The sequence below is a fragment of the Trichechus manatus genome, unplaced genomic scaffold (genome assembly GCF_000243295.1).
Source record: "Trichechus manatus latirostris isolate Lorelei unplaced genomic scaffold, TriManLat1.0 scaffold00038, whole genome shotgun sequence".
In the NCBI taxonomy this organism is placed as follows: Eukaryota; Metazoa; Chordata; class Mammalia; order Sirenia; family Trichechidae; genus Trichechus; species Trichechus manatus.
In genome coordinates this window covers 12276804-12291897 of record NW_004443974.1, presented here as the reverse complement: position 1 = coordinate 12291897, position 15094 = coordinate 12276804, and the positions used below count along the sequence as shown (strand labels likewise).

Genomic DNA, 15094 nt, shown 5'->3' with positions numbered 1-15094 from the left:
CATATTTTCCAACTATTGTTGCTTCTTCTTTGTTTCCAACTTTCATATTCCAATCACCAGTAATTATCAATGCATCTTGATTGCATGTTTGATCAGTTTCAAATTGCAGAAGTTGGTAAACATCTTCAATTTCCTCATAGTTGACGTTAGTGGTTGGTGTGTAAATTTGAATAATAGTCATATTAACAGGTCTTCCTTGTAGGTATATGGATATTTTCCTATCACTGACAGTGTTGTACTTCAGGATAGATCTTGAAATGTTCTTTTTGATGATGAATTCAACCCATTCCTCTTCAATTTGTCCTTCCCAGCATAGTATACTATATGATTGTCTGATTCAAAATGACCAATACCAGTCCTTTTCAGCCCACTAATCCTAGGATATCAATGTTTAGCGTTCCATTTCATTTTTGAAGACTTCCAGTTTTCCTAGGTTCATATTCATACATTTCACGTTCCTATTATTCATGGATGTTTGCAACTGTTTCTTCTCATTTTGAGTCGTGCCACATCAGCAAACGAAGGTCCTGAAAGCTTGACTCCACCTACATCATTAAGGTCAACTCTACTTTGAGGAAACAGCTCTTCCCCAGTTGTATTTTGAGTGCCTTCCAACCTGAGGGGCTCACCTTCCGACACTATATGTGTCAGTATATAGATGGCATTTAAAGCCATTTGTCTGGATGAAGTCACCTAGAACAACACTTCTGAAACTTGAGCTCAATCATGAATCCCCTGGGGATCTTGAAAAAACATAAGTTCTGATTCAGCAGGTGGGAGGCAGGGCTTGAGATTCTGCATTTTTCACAAGCTCCCAGGAGATGCTAAGACCATGCTTTGAGTAATAAGGATCCTAATAAAAAACAAAACAAAACAAAACAAAAAAAATTACCGTCAAGTCGATTTGACTTATGGCAACCCCATGTGTTAGAGTAGAACTGTTCCATACAGTTTTCTTGGCTGTCATCTTTACGGAAGTAAATGGCCAGGGCTTTCTTCTGTGGTGCTGCTGTGCGGGTTCAAACAGCCAACCTTTAGGTTAGCAGTTGAGCACAAACCGTTTGTGCCACCCAGGGACCTTAGCAAGGTTCCTTGGGCGTTGTATTTCATGGCTAAGACCCACAAATGGGTAGTGAGATCAATAGAGTGACTTGTGACCAGCATTTGAGAGAAAAAGCCAGGATAGATGCTATGGGCATGCGTGGCACATCGTAAGGCTATATATATAGTTTCACGAAACACTTATTTCAATCATTTGAGCCAGAGTTCCAGTGTTTGAGTCACAAAGATTTGGGAAAATCTGACCTGGGGGTGAAGGTAAACAGAGAAGGGAAGAGGCCCAAGGACCAAGCCTGGGAGGAGAGGAAGAGGAGACAGATAAGGGGCGACTACTGAGGTGGGAGGAAAGCCAGGATTGGGGGGTGGAGCTTCTGGAAGCTGAGGGAAGAAAGACAGACCTAGATTTGAATTTTCTACTTCTCCCCAGCCTTGTGGCCTTGCACATCTGAGCCTCAGTTTCCTTCATTGTAAAATGGGGACAGGATAGTCTCTGCTCATTAGGTGGCTGTGAGGACTGAGTGTGCGCTTGACACGGGGCTGTGGAGCAGTTTCGATTCTTGTCCTGGCCCTTTGAATTCCCAGGCTAGCAGGCTACCCGCCCATTGTGCAGATGAAGAAACTGAGGCCCAGAAAGTGGAAACGTCTTGCGTGGGACCACTTGGCCAGTGTGGGGCAGTCTGGGTACCTTAAGGCTCAATCCAGTGCTCTCTCTTCCCTCTGCATCCACTATCTCTCTTGTCCACGTGAGTCTGGACCTGCTGTCCTCAGCAGCCCCTGGCTTCAGGCCTGTGCTGGGGAGACGGAGAGCCGCCTGGGGGTCCCTAGGGGCTGCCTGAAATTCCTCTGGTGGCCGGGGGCCAGGGTGGACGTGCTCCATCCCTTCCTGCAACCCGGGCCTTCCTGGCCAGCCAGCGGGAGGAAGGAGCCCACTGTGGAGTCCAGGCACAGGGGTCTGGTCACCAGCCACGTGTCTCTTTGGCCTGTGGACAGGCGGCACCTGAATCATCTGTATCAGTTAGAGCCCCAGCAGGAAACAGATGGCACGCTCAAATGGGATAATTTGAGGAAAGTTTAATAAAAGGTCTATTTACACAGGTGTGGGCCGGGTTTAGGGAAACCACAAGGGACAGTGCAGAACCCCAGGGCTGGCAGCAGCGTGGGCCATCACCACCCTCAGCCTAAAGGGTGGTTTCCAGAGCAAGAGAGGGTTGTGTGGAGGGGGCCTTGACAGTGCTATGGCCTTCTGGGGAGGGAGGCACCAGTGTGCAGGGACCTGCAGGGAGGGAGCAGAAGAATGAATGCTCAACTCCTTCCTCCAGCTGATCCACTGCAGGGGCGGGAGTGGGGCTGTGTGTGTGTCTGTCATCCTCCAGGCTCCAAGCAGGATGGAGAGTGCATCTGGAGAGGCATCCGGCTTTCCAGGGCTAGGAGACTCAGTCCAGAGACTGGCCTCTGCCAGTGAGGACGAGCAGCAAGACCTGCCTCTTTGTACCTCCATGACCCCCGTCCCTGTCTTACCTTCCGCGGTACCTCATGCTTTCAATAAGTATATCACAGGGCCAAAAGGCCCCGGGATCTGTGCTGGGGACTCAGTGGTACAGAGGACATGGAAGTCCCTGCCCTCATGGGGGTTCTAGTTCAATGGGGAGACACATGGCACACAACCCCACATGGATGAGAGTGATGGGGAAGCACAGGACACTGTGGAAGCTGTGAGGCGACCCTCCCACTCCACCTCCCACCTCTACCCCATCCCAGTCTCTTCCTTCTTCCAGATGTCTCTGAGCTCAGGGCTCCAGGCTTTCTCATGGTTGCCTGTAGGGTTTTTCTCTTCCTAGAGCTTTTCTACAAGTTCTTCCTCCTGTCCACCTGGAGTCTCTCCTGCTTTCTAGAGAATCCACTGGGTTTTGTTTATGGCATGGGTGGGGATGGATTGTTCAGAGTGGAAGGAAGGGGGCAGGAGGGGGATTTTGGAAGAGCCTCCTATGGATTCCCTGTTACTGCCCCTGGATGCCCCAGACACCCGCTCTGGACAACAATCTCCCCTACCCTGTGACATCTACAGCCCCATGACATATGCTACTCCAAATTCAGCTCAAGTGGTGGAGGCAGGGAAGAAGCCACGCCGGGAGCCAGGCAGCTGTGGGGTCGCTATTTTCCAGCTGGGGGCCTTGGGAAAGTCACTTAAACCTCACGCAGCTTGGCATTCCTCCTCTGTAAAATGGAGGTGCAACAGTACCAACCTCATGGGGTGGATGTGAGGATTCAGAGCTGATAAGGTGAACGCCTAGGGCAGGGCCTGGTGCAGAGGGAGAGTTCAGCCCCCTTGGGGCTGAATTAACTGTCTCTAGGGCCCAGATCCTGGTGCAGGGCCTAGGGGAACCTCAAAGTCTCCCTCACTGAAGTCACCCTTTGCCTCTCATGGTTTTCACCTCCCCATCTCCATGGCTGCAGGAAAAGACAGAGGAGCAACCACTCTCAGGGTGACCCCCTCCAACGTCACAGCCTTCCCAGCCTGCCAAGCCTAGGTGGGTCTCCCTTGACCACATGCCCATGCTTAGCTGGGAACTGGCCGGTAGCTGCAGGGCTGGGCCAGCTGACCCTTCCCCCAATATCCACCCAAGGAGCCCCAACGCCTTTCCTGCTGCTGGGTCAGCTCCTGCTGAGGCAGACACTTGGCCTGCTCTGTTACTGGAGCTGCCGGCCAATGAGGGCTAGAAGGCATGGATGGGGGCCAGGCCTCGGACCCCAGGGCAACACCCTTCCTCCAGAGGTACCCAGGGCTCCAGCTTTCTCCTCTGTCTCTGGGTCACTGTTTCTCCATCTGTGATCCGGGGCAGATGGGTCCATCTCCCCTCTGGGTCCTGCCAGAACATGCCAAGATTCATCTTCTCAAAGTCTAGCTCTGCCAGCATCCTCCTGCTCAAGAACTTCCATGATTCCCCGAAAGCCTTTAGAATAAAAGTCTCCCAGAGTAGGGCCGAAGTCTGTCTCTTCAGGCTTACTGCCCCCACCACACCCCTGTTCGTCCCACAGTGGTTCAACCACTTCCTGCCTCTGTATCTTTGCTCAGGCTGGTCCCTCTGCCCGGAATGCCCTCTCCTCCTTCTACTTCCCCAGGCTTTCAAAGGCCAAGCCTCAATGCCATCTCCTCCAGGAAGCTCAGTCTTCCATCTCTGAGCTCCGTTAGGCTGACCCTAGCACCATGCACCTAGCACATGTCGGGCAAATAGTAGGTGCTTACTGTTTGCAGAATGAACACGGCTCCCTCCTGGAACCCCAGATCAGCACCAGGCTGTTCTCTACCTGGGTTCTGGAATTGTCTCCTAGGCTCAGGGAGCATGAATGGGGGAGAGCTCGAGGCCCCCTTCAATGGGTACTTCCTGTGTGCCAGGCCCAGGACTCAGCGCTATAGTGCCTCGACCCTTGGAAATCTCACAAAGGCCTGGTGAGGAAGGCACTTTTGTGCCACTTTACGGACAGGGTGACTGAGGGTTGAGGGGACTTGCCCAGGGTTTTATAGCTCACAGCAAGCAGAGCAAGGTTGTGAACCCAGGGTCATCAGACTTTAGAAACTCCACCAAAGGTCTGTCCCCCTTTTGTTTGGGGCTGTCCTTTGTCCCTGGAGGGTTTTCTACCCATGGAGGTGCAGACACAAAGTGTGTGGCCCTGAGTGAGTCCCCTGCCCTCTCTGGGCCCTGAGACCCCAGCCCAACAATCTTGCTGTGCCAATTTGGGCGTGTTCCTTCTCCATCCTGGCCTCAGTTTCCCTGCCTGAGAAACAAGGAAACAGCGGCTCAGTGTCATGATCATATGAGCCAGCTTTGGAGCTTGATGAATGTGGGTTTGAATCCCAGTGCCACCGCCCTCTTGAGCCCATGATCTCACCTCGTCAGGCCTCTGTTTTCTCATCTGCAAAACGGGAATCCTGAGTTCATGGAATGTGAGTCCCACATGAACTGTCTCAGCCAGGGCCTGGACCCTGGAAGGCCCCCCTGGTGGGCTGTTATGGTGATTGTTTTCATCTGGGCCTGGAGGTTGCCAGATGCACCCCCACCCACCAGCCCTGGAGAGGGTGGGATGGGAGGGTGGGGTGGGTGGGGAGACAAGCCTGGAGCCTGGGCTCTTCCACCCCCGCTGTCTACCCCAAGGCCCCCCACCCAGTGACAAAGCCCATGGCACTTCCTCTACCCGTCTGGCAGGCAGCCTGGCCCAGCCCCTTTCTAAGGAAGCGCATTTCCTGCCTCCCCAGCCGGGCTGGATGAGCTCTGAGCTCCCTGCCACCGACGGTCAGATTCCAGCCTCCATCTGTGTCCACGGACTACATCTGCTGCTGTCCACAGGAGCCAGCATCCCCTCCTCATCCACTGTCAGCTGGACAGCCGCGGACCTCCGGCCCAGACCTGCGTCCCCGTGCCCACTTCTCCTGATCCCTTGGCCGCCCCTGCAGAAGGCTGGAGCAGGGACGCCGTCGCTCCGGCCGCCTGCTCCCTTTGGGTCCCTGCGCGAGCCCACGCCGGCCCCGGCGCCCACCCGCAGCCCTGCCCCTGGACACCGGATAAGGCCCATCGCACAGACCCCCTGGTGGACAGGATGGAATGCAGCTCACGCCCCCTGGTCATTGCCCTGCTGCTGGCCATCTACAGCCTCAGCTCCACAAGTAGGTGTCCAGGGACCTGGGGTGGGAGACAAGGCCCGAAGAGGGCAGGGCTTGGCCCAGCACACAGCCCGGGCTTCCCCGCGTCTGGAGCTCATGTCCAGTGGAGCTGGTCTGGTGTCTTGCCTGGGAGGACGGGGGCCTTTGGGCATCCAGAGCTGGGTGCTGTAGGGTGACCACTACCCCAGTTTGCTGGGACTGAGGGGGTTCACAGGATACAGGATTTTCAGTGCTAAAAAGTCAGGGCAAATCGGGATAAGTTGGTCACCTTAACTCGGCCCCTCACCTCTGTCCTCTCAGCTGTGTCCAGTTTCTGCCCAGGAAGCCCAGGTTGCAGACCTGTTGTACCCCCATCTCTACTGTGTGGTCCCAGGAGAGTCCCCTGCCCTCTCTGGGCCCTGACTTTTTCATTCGAGAAATGTACAGGAAGGAGCCATGTGCGCAGGAGGCCCCCATGGCCTTGTGTTTAGAGTGTGGGCTCTGGAGTCAGACTCACGTTCTCCTCGCTGTGTGATCTTGGGAAACTGCCTTCGTGCCTCTGAGCCCACTTTCCTCATTTGCAAAGTTGGGATGTTAATAAACTTCCCCCTCAGGGCTGTTGCAATGAGTGATGATGAGGTAATGCTTGTAGTGTGCTTGTTATAGAGAAATCTGGCAGAGAATAGGCCTCCAAAATACTCCCTCTGCTTCTATTTCTCTTTCTCTGCTTCCCAAACAGATGAGGGTGCAGTTTGGATGCGGTGGATGAGGGTGCAGGCCCAGATTAGGGGGCCTCCGGGGACTCATCAGCCTGGGGGCTTTTCCAGGTGGTCTGAAACTTTGACCAAGGGAGGGGGCCCTGAGGAGCGGGGAACTCCCAACCCCACATCCCACTCACTGTGCACCTCTGCAGTGTCCTGCCCCTCATCCACCCAATGCCACAGGACATCGTTGTGGACACCCCTTCACCTGCTAGGAACTCGCTAGAGGATCTGGAGCAGGAGGAGGGGAAGAGGGAGCCAGTTGTGTGGAGAGGAGGGTGAAAATGGGAACGGCAGCAGTGACGGCCAGCCCCTCCCCAACTCACCCTACTCTACGGCATTTTAAAGTTCCTAATCCTTGGTCAGAGCCCTGGTGGTGCAGTGGTTAAGAGCTATGGCAAGCTATGGCTGCTAACCAAAAGGTCAGCAGTTCGAATCCACCAGCTGCTCCTTGGAAACCCTCTGGGACAGTTCTTCAATGTCCTATAGGGTCGCTATGAGTCAGAATCGACTCCTTGGTCTCTAAAGCTCTTACCACTGCTCGACTGATAAATGATAAATGAGAAACTGAGTCTCAGAGACGTTAAGTGACTTAGCAGGGATTTGCCCCTAGGTCTGAGGCTCCCAGGAACATTTGCTTCTAACCACATATGATACAGCAACCCTTCTTGAGATGACAAGCCTTCCTGAGATGGCTCACAATCGCCCTACAAGATGGCTGCCATTATCATCCCCATTTTGCAGGAAAGGAAATGGAGGCTCTGACCTACCTAAGTTCACACAGATGGGACAGAACTTCTACCTGGGCTCTGAGAAGTGTCTCCAGGCTCGCTCCACCTTTCACCCCACTGCATCTCACCCATTTCTAGCTATGGTAACACTCTCTTCCTCTTGGTCATTGGAGAAAGATCCATGCAGATGTTTGGGGTTTGTTTTTACTGGATAGAAGGTAGTATAGGATGCTGGTGAATAATTAACAACTGGCTTGGGTAGGGAGCCCTGATTTGTAGCGTTTGTCCATTTCCATGGTGTAAATACTCCCACATGACTGCTTTCAAGCTACCAACTCACTAAACTTAGAGTTGGGAAGAGACAGGCAGCAGCACACCATTGTAGAGTACTTCTATCACACAGATACAATAGACGTAAATAACCTTAAGAGCATGGATGATAGTAAAAGGGAGTAAAATAATTAGGAAGTGTTGAATTTTGATATTTATTACTTTCATTTTTAATATAACTCATTTAACTGTAAGTTTGTATAATTTAATTAACAATAGCTTGTTCAAAAAACTCCTGAAAATTTATCAGCCGCTCTCATGAGCAGGTATGAGCTGGTTCCAGCACAACATTGATTGTAGGACTCAAGGACCTTACAAATCATCCAGGGCAACTCATTTATAGCCTGTGAAACCTGGGAGGGCAGATGAGGGCGTGAGCCGTGTCATGGAACCCAGATCTCCAGGCTGGGAGTGGGGAATGGGAGTGACACAGGCATCCTCATTCAGGCTGGAGGGGGTGAAGACAGCTCCAAAAACGGGTCTAGCCTTCTGTGGGCACAACTAGGCAGCATCTCTAAAAACTGTAACTGCGTAACTCTTTACCCCACCAACTCAACTTCCAAGAAACAACCCTATGGAGATACTTGCCCAGCTGTGTAAAGATGTGTGGTCCATAGGTGCCTGTAACAAAACAAACAAACAAACAAACTGAGACCACCTAAATTCCATCATTGGGGCACCTGTTAAATAAATTATTCTGTAGCAAAATATCTATAGCACTTACCAAGAAAAAGGTGGATCTATGTGTATACCGCTGTGGACAGGTGTCTGGGACACAACATTTCCAAACAACAATGATTCCATTTATGTAATAATAAAACAGCAATAATGCACAATATGCACAGAGAAAATTCTGGAAGGATGTACACCCACTGTTACCTTTCTCCAGGTAAGGGCTTCTTTAGGGACTTTCACTTTTTAACATTTTAAGACACACTTTTCCTTTATGTTGGAATTTTTTTTTTTTTTAAGAACAAGCGTACAGATATTTTTTTAAAAAGCAAGTTAACCACAGATTTGCCTTAGCTCATCCCTCAAAGGAAAGGAGGGAAAATTACCCCCAAACTCCCTTTTTAATATTGACACCACTAGCATGTTGATGGATTGACTTCTAGCTTTTTCAGGCAATTTTAATCCAGTTGGATGAACATCTGGGTATCTTGAATACCCTTCTCTGTTCCAGAAACTTGTATGTTGTCATGTGGACGCCATAACTGTCCCATTGCAGTTCTGGGATATTCTCTCCCTCAAATATGCCACAGTTTTGCCTATCGAATCCCCTATTGCTGAATATCTAGGTGGTTTCTCCTTGTTTACTGATTATAAATACCAACCTGATGCAAGTTTTTGGGAGCCACACTTTTCCCATATTTTGGATTATTTCCTTTGGACAGAGTCCCAGAAGTGCAGATGCTGGGTCTCATCACCTATTTTGGGTGACTGGGTTTGAAGAGTGTCCTCGTGTGTTGATGATTGTTCATCTGATGATGGGCCAGAGGTGTGGCTTGGGCCCCTGTGCTTCTGGCCACTGTGTGGGGGTCTGGGATTCACTGCAGAGGGGCTAGTAACGCAGGACAGAGACCACATATATCTATCTCTAGAGGCTGCATTCAGGAGCAGCTGCCCATTTACCTGGAGGAAAAAGAGTTGGATCAGGAGCCGTGTGAGCCAGAAAGGGTGGGTCCCTGGGGATAGTGGGGACATGAGCATTAAGAGATCTTCATCTCAGCCAGACAGATGGTGACACTAAGGTCCAGAGGGAGAAATCTGCTCATGGTCACAGGTGGGTCAGTGCTGGAGCATCTGAGGACAGCCTGGTCCATTTGCTCGAGGGCCTGAGGGGGCAAGAGGGAGGAAACCACCTCTCCAGTGCCCTCAGTGATCCAACACCATGCTGGCCTTTTGTCTCTCTCTATTTTCAGTTTACAGATGAGGAAATGGAGGCTTGGGCCAAGTGGCAGATTCAAATTTGAATCCAAACCCAGCTTCTTTTCCCTGCACCAAGCTGGGGCCCAGACCTTTGGTGACCTGGGCTTCTGAGACTTGGATTGCTGACTGCCCTGGCTCCGGGGCCCCACCCCAGCTCCAGCCCAGGCTTTGGGGGTCAGCCCTGGAGTTTGAAGAGGAGCCTCACCCAGGGGCTGAGCTGGCTTTAATACCTATCTGTGGCAGGGGCAGAGGGCAAAGAAAAGACGATAACCATTGGCATTTATTCAGCGCTGATGGTGCGCCAGATGTCGTCTAGTCATGTTATGTGTACTATCAGATTAAACCTTCGCAAAATCCTTATGAAGTAGACAGTCCTGGGGCACAGGCGGGTGAAGGAATTTGCCTGAGTCAACACAGCCCAGAAGTGAGCAGCTGAGACTTGAGCCCTAGACCTAACCACTGCACCGTAATGCCTCAGCAGGGATGATGGGAGTTTCCTTGTTGCCTGATCTTCCCATCCCAGGCAATGAGCCTCTTGCCCTACCCCTAGAGTGGCCCTCCCACCTACAAGACAAGCCCTGGGACCCTACCCCCATCTCAGTAGCCCCATTGATGCTCTACCCTGTCTTCCTGCTTTTAAACCCAGACAGAACCTCAGAATGTCAGATCCCCAGTAGAACTTGGAGCATGTCCTATCCATCCCTCTCCCCCTCTCCAAGTACCCATGGGGAAACTGAGGCCCAGATTGGTGGAGGGTCTTAACACGGATCTTCCAGCAAGTTAGAAGTAGGCCTGACAAATCAATTCCACTCATGCCTGCTCTGTACTCTGGGTTGGGCACTGGGGATTCAGGGTGGTCTGGACTCTGTTTGTCCCGGAAAAGTTTACATCTTCGGGGAGAGGCAGACATACGAACAAATGAAAACAACCCACCTGGCCATGTGTAGTTCTAGAAGGACATCCAGGCACCAATGCCCCTGAAAGGGGAGGGATAGGTTCTGACGGGAGGATTTCCAGAACAAAGTTTTGAAGGATGAATAGAAGTTGACCAGGTGGTCAAATAAAGGAAGATCATTGATCTGGGAAAGAACGTAGCAGGGGCAGGGAGCAAGGTGTGTTTGCGGGTAACACACAGCATCTTCCCATTGACTGGATAGAAATAATTCTGACAGCAATTGCAGTTCCTGAACAATCCCCACAGGTCAGCAGCCAGCTTAGCACTGTATGTATGTTAGCAACACTTGCAAACTAGATGAGGAAGGTATTATGATTACCATCATCCCCGTGTTATAGATAATAACACTGAGGTGTGGGAAGGAAGCTGGGGGATTACAGAATCAGGGTCTGAACCTTTGCCATGTCAGACCCTGAAGCCTGCACTTGTAAACTCCACTCTAGGTTGTGGAGTGTGGACTCGACCCTGGAGGCACTGGGGAGCCATGGGAGAGGCCAGAGCAGAGGAGTGCTGAGGCCTCATTGGTGGCCAGGCCCAGGGGAAGTAGCTGGACTGAAAGCTGGGAGATTTGTGAGGCTACAACTGGATCCTGAAAGAAGCAAAGTTGGCAGGTAGCTGAAGACAAAGGGACAGCATTTTCAGCAGAAAAGAACCTTGTCAAAAAGTATCTGCCCTGGTATGAAATTATAATCATAGCTACTGGAAACCCTGTCGGCATAGTGATTAAGAGCTACAGCTGCTAACCAAAAGGTTGACAGTTCAAATCCCCCAGCCGCTCCTTGGAAACCCTATGGGGCAGTTCTACACTGTCCTATAGGGTCGCTGTGAGTCGGAATCAACATGATGGCAATGGGTTTACTGGGTATAGAACACTTCCTGGGTAGCAGGCACTTTACACGGGTTACCTCATCAAACTGACACACAGCCTGCAAAGTGGGTGCTAGGTTCTGGAGCTGGAATATCTGGGTTCAAATTCAAGCCCTGACATAAAGCTGAGTAACCTCAGACAAATTATTTAACCTCCCTGATACTCGATTTCCTTGTGTGTAAAATGAGTGTGTAATGATATTACCCACCTCATGGGGCTGCTGCGAGGACCTCAGAGTTAACTCGTGTAAAGCCTTCCTGGCTCCCAGTAAGCATGATGGAAACATTTGCTGTGATCATTTCTGTTTGCAAATGAGGAAACTGAGTCTAGTTAGGCAATTGCTGAAGGTGACCAGCTTTCCAGAGGCAGAGCTGGAATTTGACTCAGGCCATCTGCCTCTAAAGCAGCTTTTCTTGACCACGACCCTATGTGCCCTCCCAAGGCGCTGGGGCTGGTCATTTGGAAAGCCCCGGAGGTGACTGTGTGCTCATGGGGGTCCACGGGTGAGGAAGGAGGAGGAATGGACCGGCGGTGGGGAGGGGCTGGCTCCAGGGTCTCTCACTGGAGCCCTGGACACTCAGGTCCACAGAGGCGCCCACTCTGACCCGGTCCCGGGAGGCCCTGGCATTTCCCTTGGTGCCAGGGGATTGTTTTCAGTTCTGTCTGGGCCCGCCTCCGGCTCCGGGAGACGGGGCCCCGGGCGTCACGGCGTCACACTCCCTCCTGTCTCCCCATTCTCGTCTGCGGGGTGGGGGCGGCCAGGATTCGAAAAGTCCCCAAAATAAATGGACCTCTTATCTGATCTCCCAGCCTGGCCTGTTATCTGATCATTACATAATGGCCAGGCCTGTGGCCTCTCCCGCTGACGGCATGGAGGAGGTGGCCCCGGCAATCCGGGAGGAACTGGGGTTCCTGGAAGTCTGGGGAGGGGGCAGGGAAAGTCTGAAGGGAAGGAGGGAGGTGCTGTGCTGTTCTGCAGGCCAGTCCTGGATCGTGTGGGGAGGAGTGGGTGCAAGACACAGCCTGGTCAGCCGTGTGCAATGTGACTTGGCCTCAGTCTCCCCTTTCGTATCGGAGGAGGCTGGTCTAGGTAACAGCCAAGGAGTCTATGCTCACTGATAAGAAAGGGGCTCTGAGGGGGTTGGAGGATCGGAAGGGATGAAACCAGCAGGAGAGACAGTCCTAGAATTTACTGGGGTAAGGGGAGTCGGTTGGCCTGGAGACATCAGTGACCTCCTTCCTCCCAGAGGTCCCTCTTCTGGAGCCTGCTGCTTCCCACTACATCATCCCACCTCTGAGACAGTTGATTCTTTTACAATGACTGAACTGTAGATTCAATGATTATAATATTTTTTAAAAAACCAGTTGCCATCAAGTTGATTCCAACTCATGCCGACCCATGTGTGTCAGAGTAGAACTGTGCTCTATAGGGTTTTCAATGGCTGATTTCTCAGCATTAGATTGGCAGGCCTTTCTTCCAAGGTGCCTCTAAATGGATTCGGACGTGCAACTTTTCGTTTAGCAGCCGAGCATGTTAACTCTTTGCTCTACGCGGGGATTTGATTATAATATAAGATATAATAATAATAATTTTTATTATAAGACTTGCCATAGGCCCTGTCTCGTGGAATCCTCCAAATAACCTGTGAGGTGGATTCTATTCTAGTTTTCACAGATGAAGAAACTGAGACCCAAAGTGGTAAAAGTTTTCACCAAAGCATAACTAGTAAATGTTGAGCCTGAGATTCAAACCTACATTTGCCTGACTCCAGAGAACTTGCTTTAAAACAAAAAAAATTTTAAAATTTATTATGTTAAAATATATATAACAAAACCTTTGAACCTTTTCACATGTATAACTCAATGGCATTAATTACCTTCACATGTTGTATAATCATCGCCACCACCTATTTTAAATTTTTCCATCATCCCGGGGTCTTACTTTTAACCACAATGCCCCGGGACTCTAGAGTCCCTGAAACACTCAGGCCAGAGCCAGGTATAAAGGCCTGGGCCTCCATGGTGGTAAAATGTCCTTGTTCTGATCTTATCCATCCCAAGACAGAGCTGGTGGTTGGTGTTGCCATGGTGAGGGGCGGCCATCTTACGTCCTTCTCAAACCTCTGGGGGAGCCTGAGCCCAACAAGGCTGCGGAAAAGTGAGGAAGAAGGCTGGGTTAAGCAAAAGTCGGAGGTTTGGAAGATGCCTCCCTGCCCCCTCCTCAGAGTTGGCGTCAGCTGGATGTGAGGCCAGTCCCTCCGCACCCATCTTTGATCTCCAAGAAAACAGGAAGTGAGCGTGACAAGATGGAGACACAAACTTCCAAACAGTCTCCCCTTCTCTGTCCTTCTTCCCTTCTCCGGAGCCCCCCCTCCCCCCCCCCACATTCCTTAGGACGAGGTGTAGGGGCCTCATTTCCTCTTCCTCTTCTGCTGGGTCAGGGTGAAATTCCATTCCCTTCCCTCAGGACTTGTGTTTCCCGGCAACCCAGAGTAGGCTCTGAGGCCTACCTACTCCAGCAGCTTTGCTCCTAACCGGGGCCGTCCTTTTGGCTCAGCCTGTCCCTTGGGGCCAGGAAACTCACAACACTCTTCAGACCGGAGGGCCATTCTTCCCAGCTTTATTGAGGCACAAGAGGGGAAGCTTTGTTTCCAGATCAGAGCTCCTGCCTTCCTTTGGAGGCTTAGAGGCTTGGGTTAGCATGTGGACTTGGTCACATAGTTAGGGTTGCCAGATTTAGCAAATAGAAATACAGGATTCCCAGTTAAATTTGAATTTCAGATAAACAAAGAGTATTTTTAGTGTAAGTATGTCCCAAATATTGCATGAGACATACTTATACTAAACAGTTATTTATAGTCTATCTGAAATTCAAATTTAACTGGGCACTCTGTATTTTATCTGGCAACCATATGCGTAGTAGCAATGAGACCTTGGGCAAGTAACTTTTTCTCTCTGAGCCTCAGTTTCTTCATCTGTGGAATGGATTCACAGGTAGTCCCCAACTTATGACATATTCGAGTCAGGACAAATCACACTTACAACCATCTGTTTTTTTTTTTTTTAACATCTTACTGTTAGTAATATGTACTACATACAATGTTGCAGCACGTAATTTTCTGATGTTGTCATTCTCAGATGTTTATGTGGAATGTTTCCAACTCCCAAAGATCGAATTTATAGATACTAATAATAAAAGACAATAATAATGAAAACCTAAAAAAAAAAGGTGTTCGACTTACATCAGAACCAACTTACGATGGAGTCACTGGAACAGAACCCCATCTTAAGTTGGGGGCTGTTGTTGTTGTATGCCGTCTAGTCAATTCTGACTCATAGTGACCCTATAGGATAGAGTAGAACTCCCTCATACTGTTTCCTAGTCTGTAATCGTTACGGGAGCAGACTGCCAAATCTTTCTCCCGCAGAGCAGTTTGTGGGTTCAAACTGCTGACCTTTCAGTTAACAGCCAAGAGCTGAACCACTTGCCATCAGGGCTCCTTAGCCGGAGACTACCTGTAATTATAGCTAATAGGGTAGCTATGAAGATGCAACAAAGCCCTTAGCCCCTGCCCAGCATCCAATAGATGTTGAGAAACTGACAGCAATTGTCACCACCACTCTTACCTGGCTCTCTTGCCGGCTGTGCTTCCCCAGCAGGTCTTGCAGAAACAGTCCATTGTGACCTACAGCCTGTGGACCCTGAGAGGGGCGAGGTGACATACACCATGAGCCAGGTCTCTAAGGGCTGCGTGGCCCAGGTCCTCAACGCAACCCCTGAAGTTCACATCCTCTTCCTGGAGTTACAAAAGGTGAGTGCCCCAA

General features: G+C 50.7%; 1 protein-coding gene across 1 annotated transcript in view; it reads left to right on the top strand.

Moving 5' to 3' along the window:
• The first annotated feature begins 5320 nt into the window (after positions 1 to 5320).
• Positions 5321 to 15094, top strand: part of ENG (endoglin) — a 38316-nt gene continuing 28542 nt past the window's right edge. Inside the window, 3 exon segments of the mRNA XM_023730764.1 lie at positions 5321 to 5501; positions 5504 to 5719; positions 14930 to 15071. Of these exon segments, the coding sequence (XP_023586532.1) occupies positions 5321 to 5501; positions 5504 to 5719; positions 14930 to 15071 (539 nt within the window).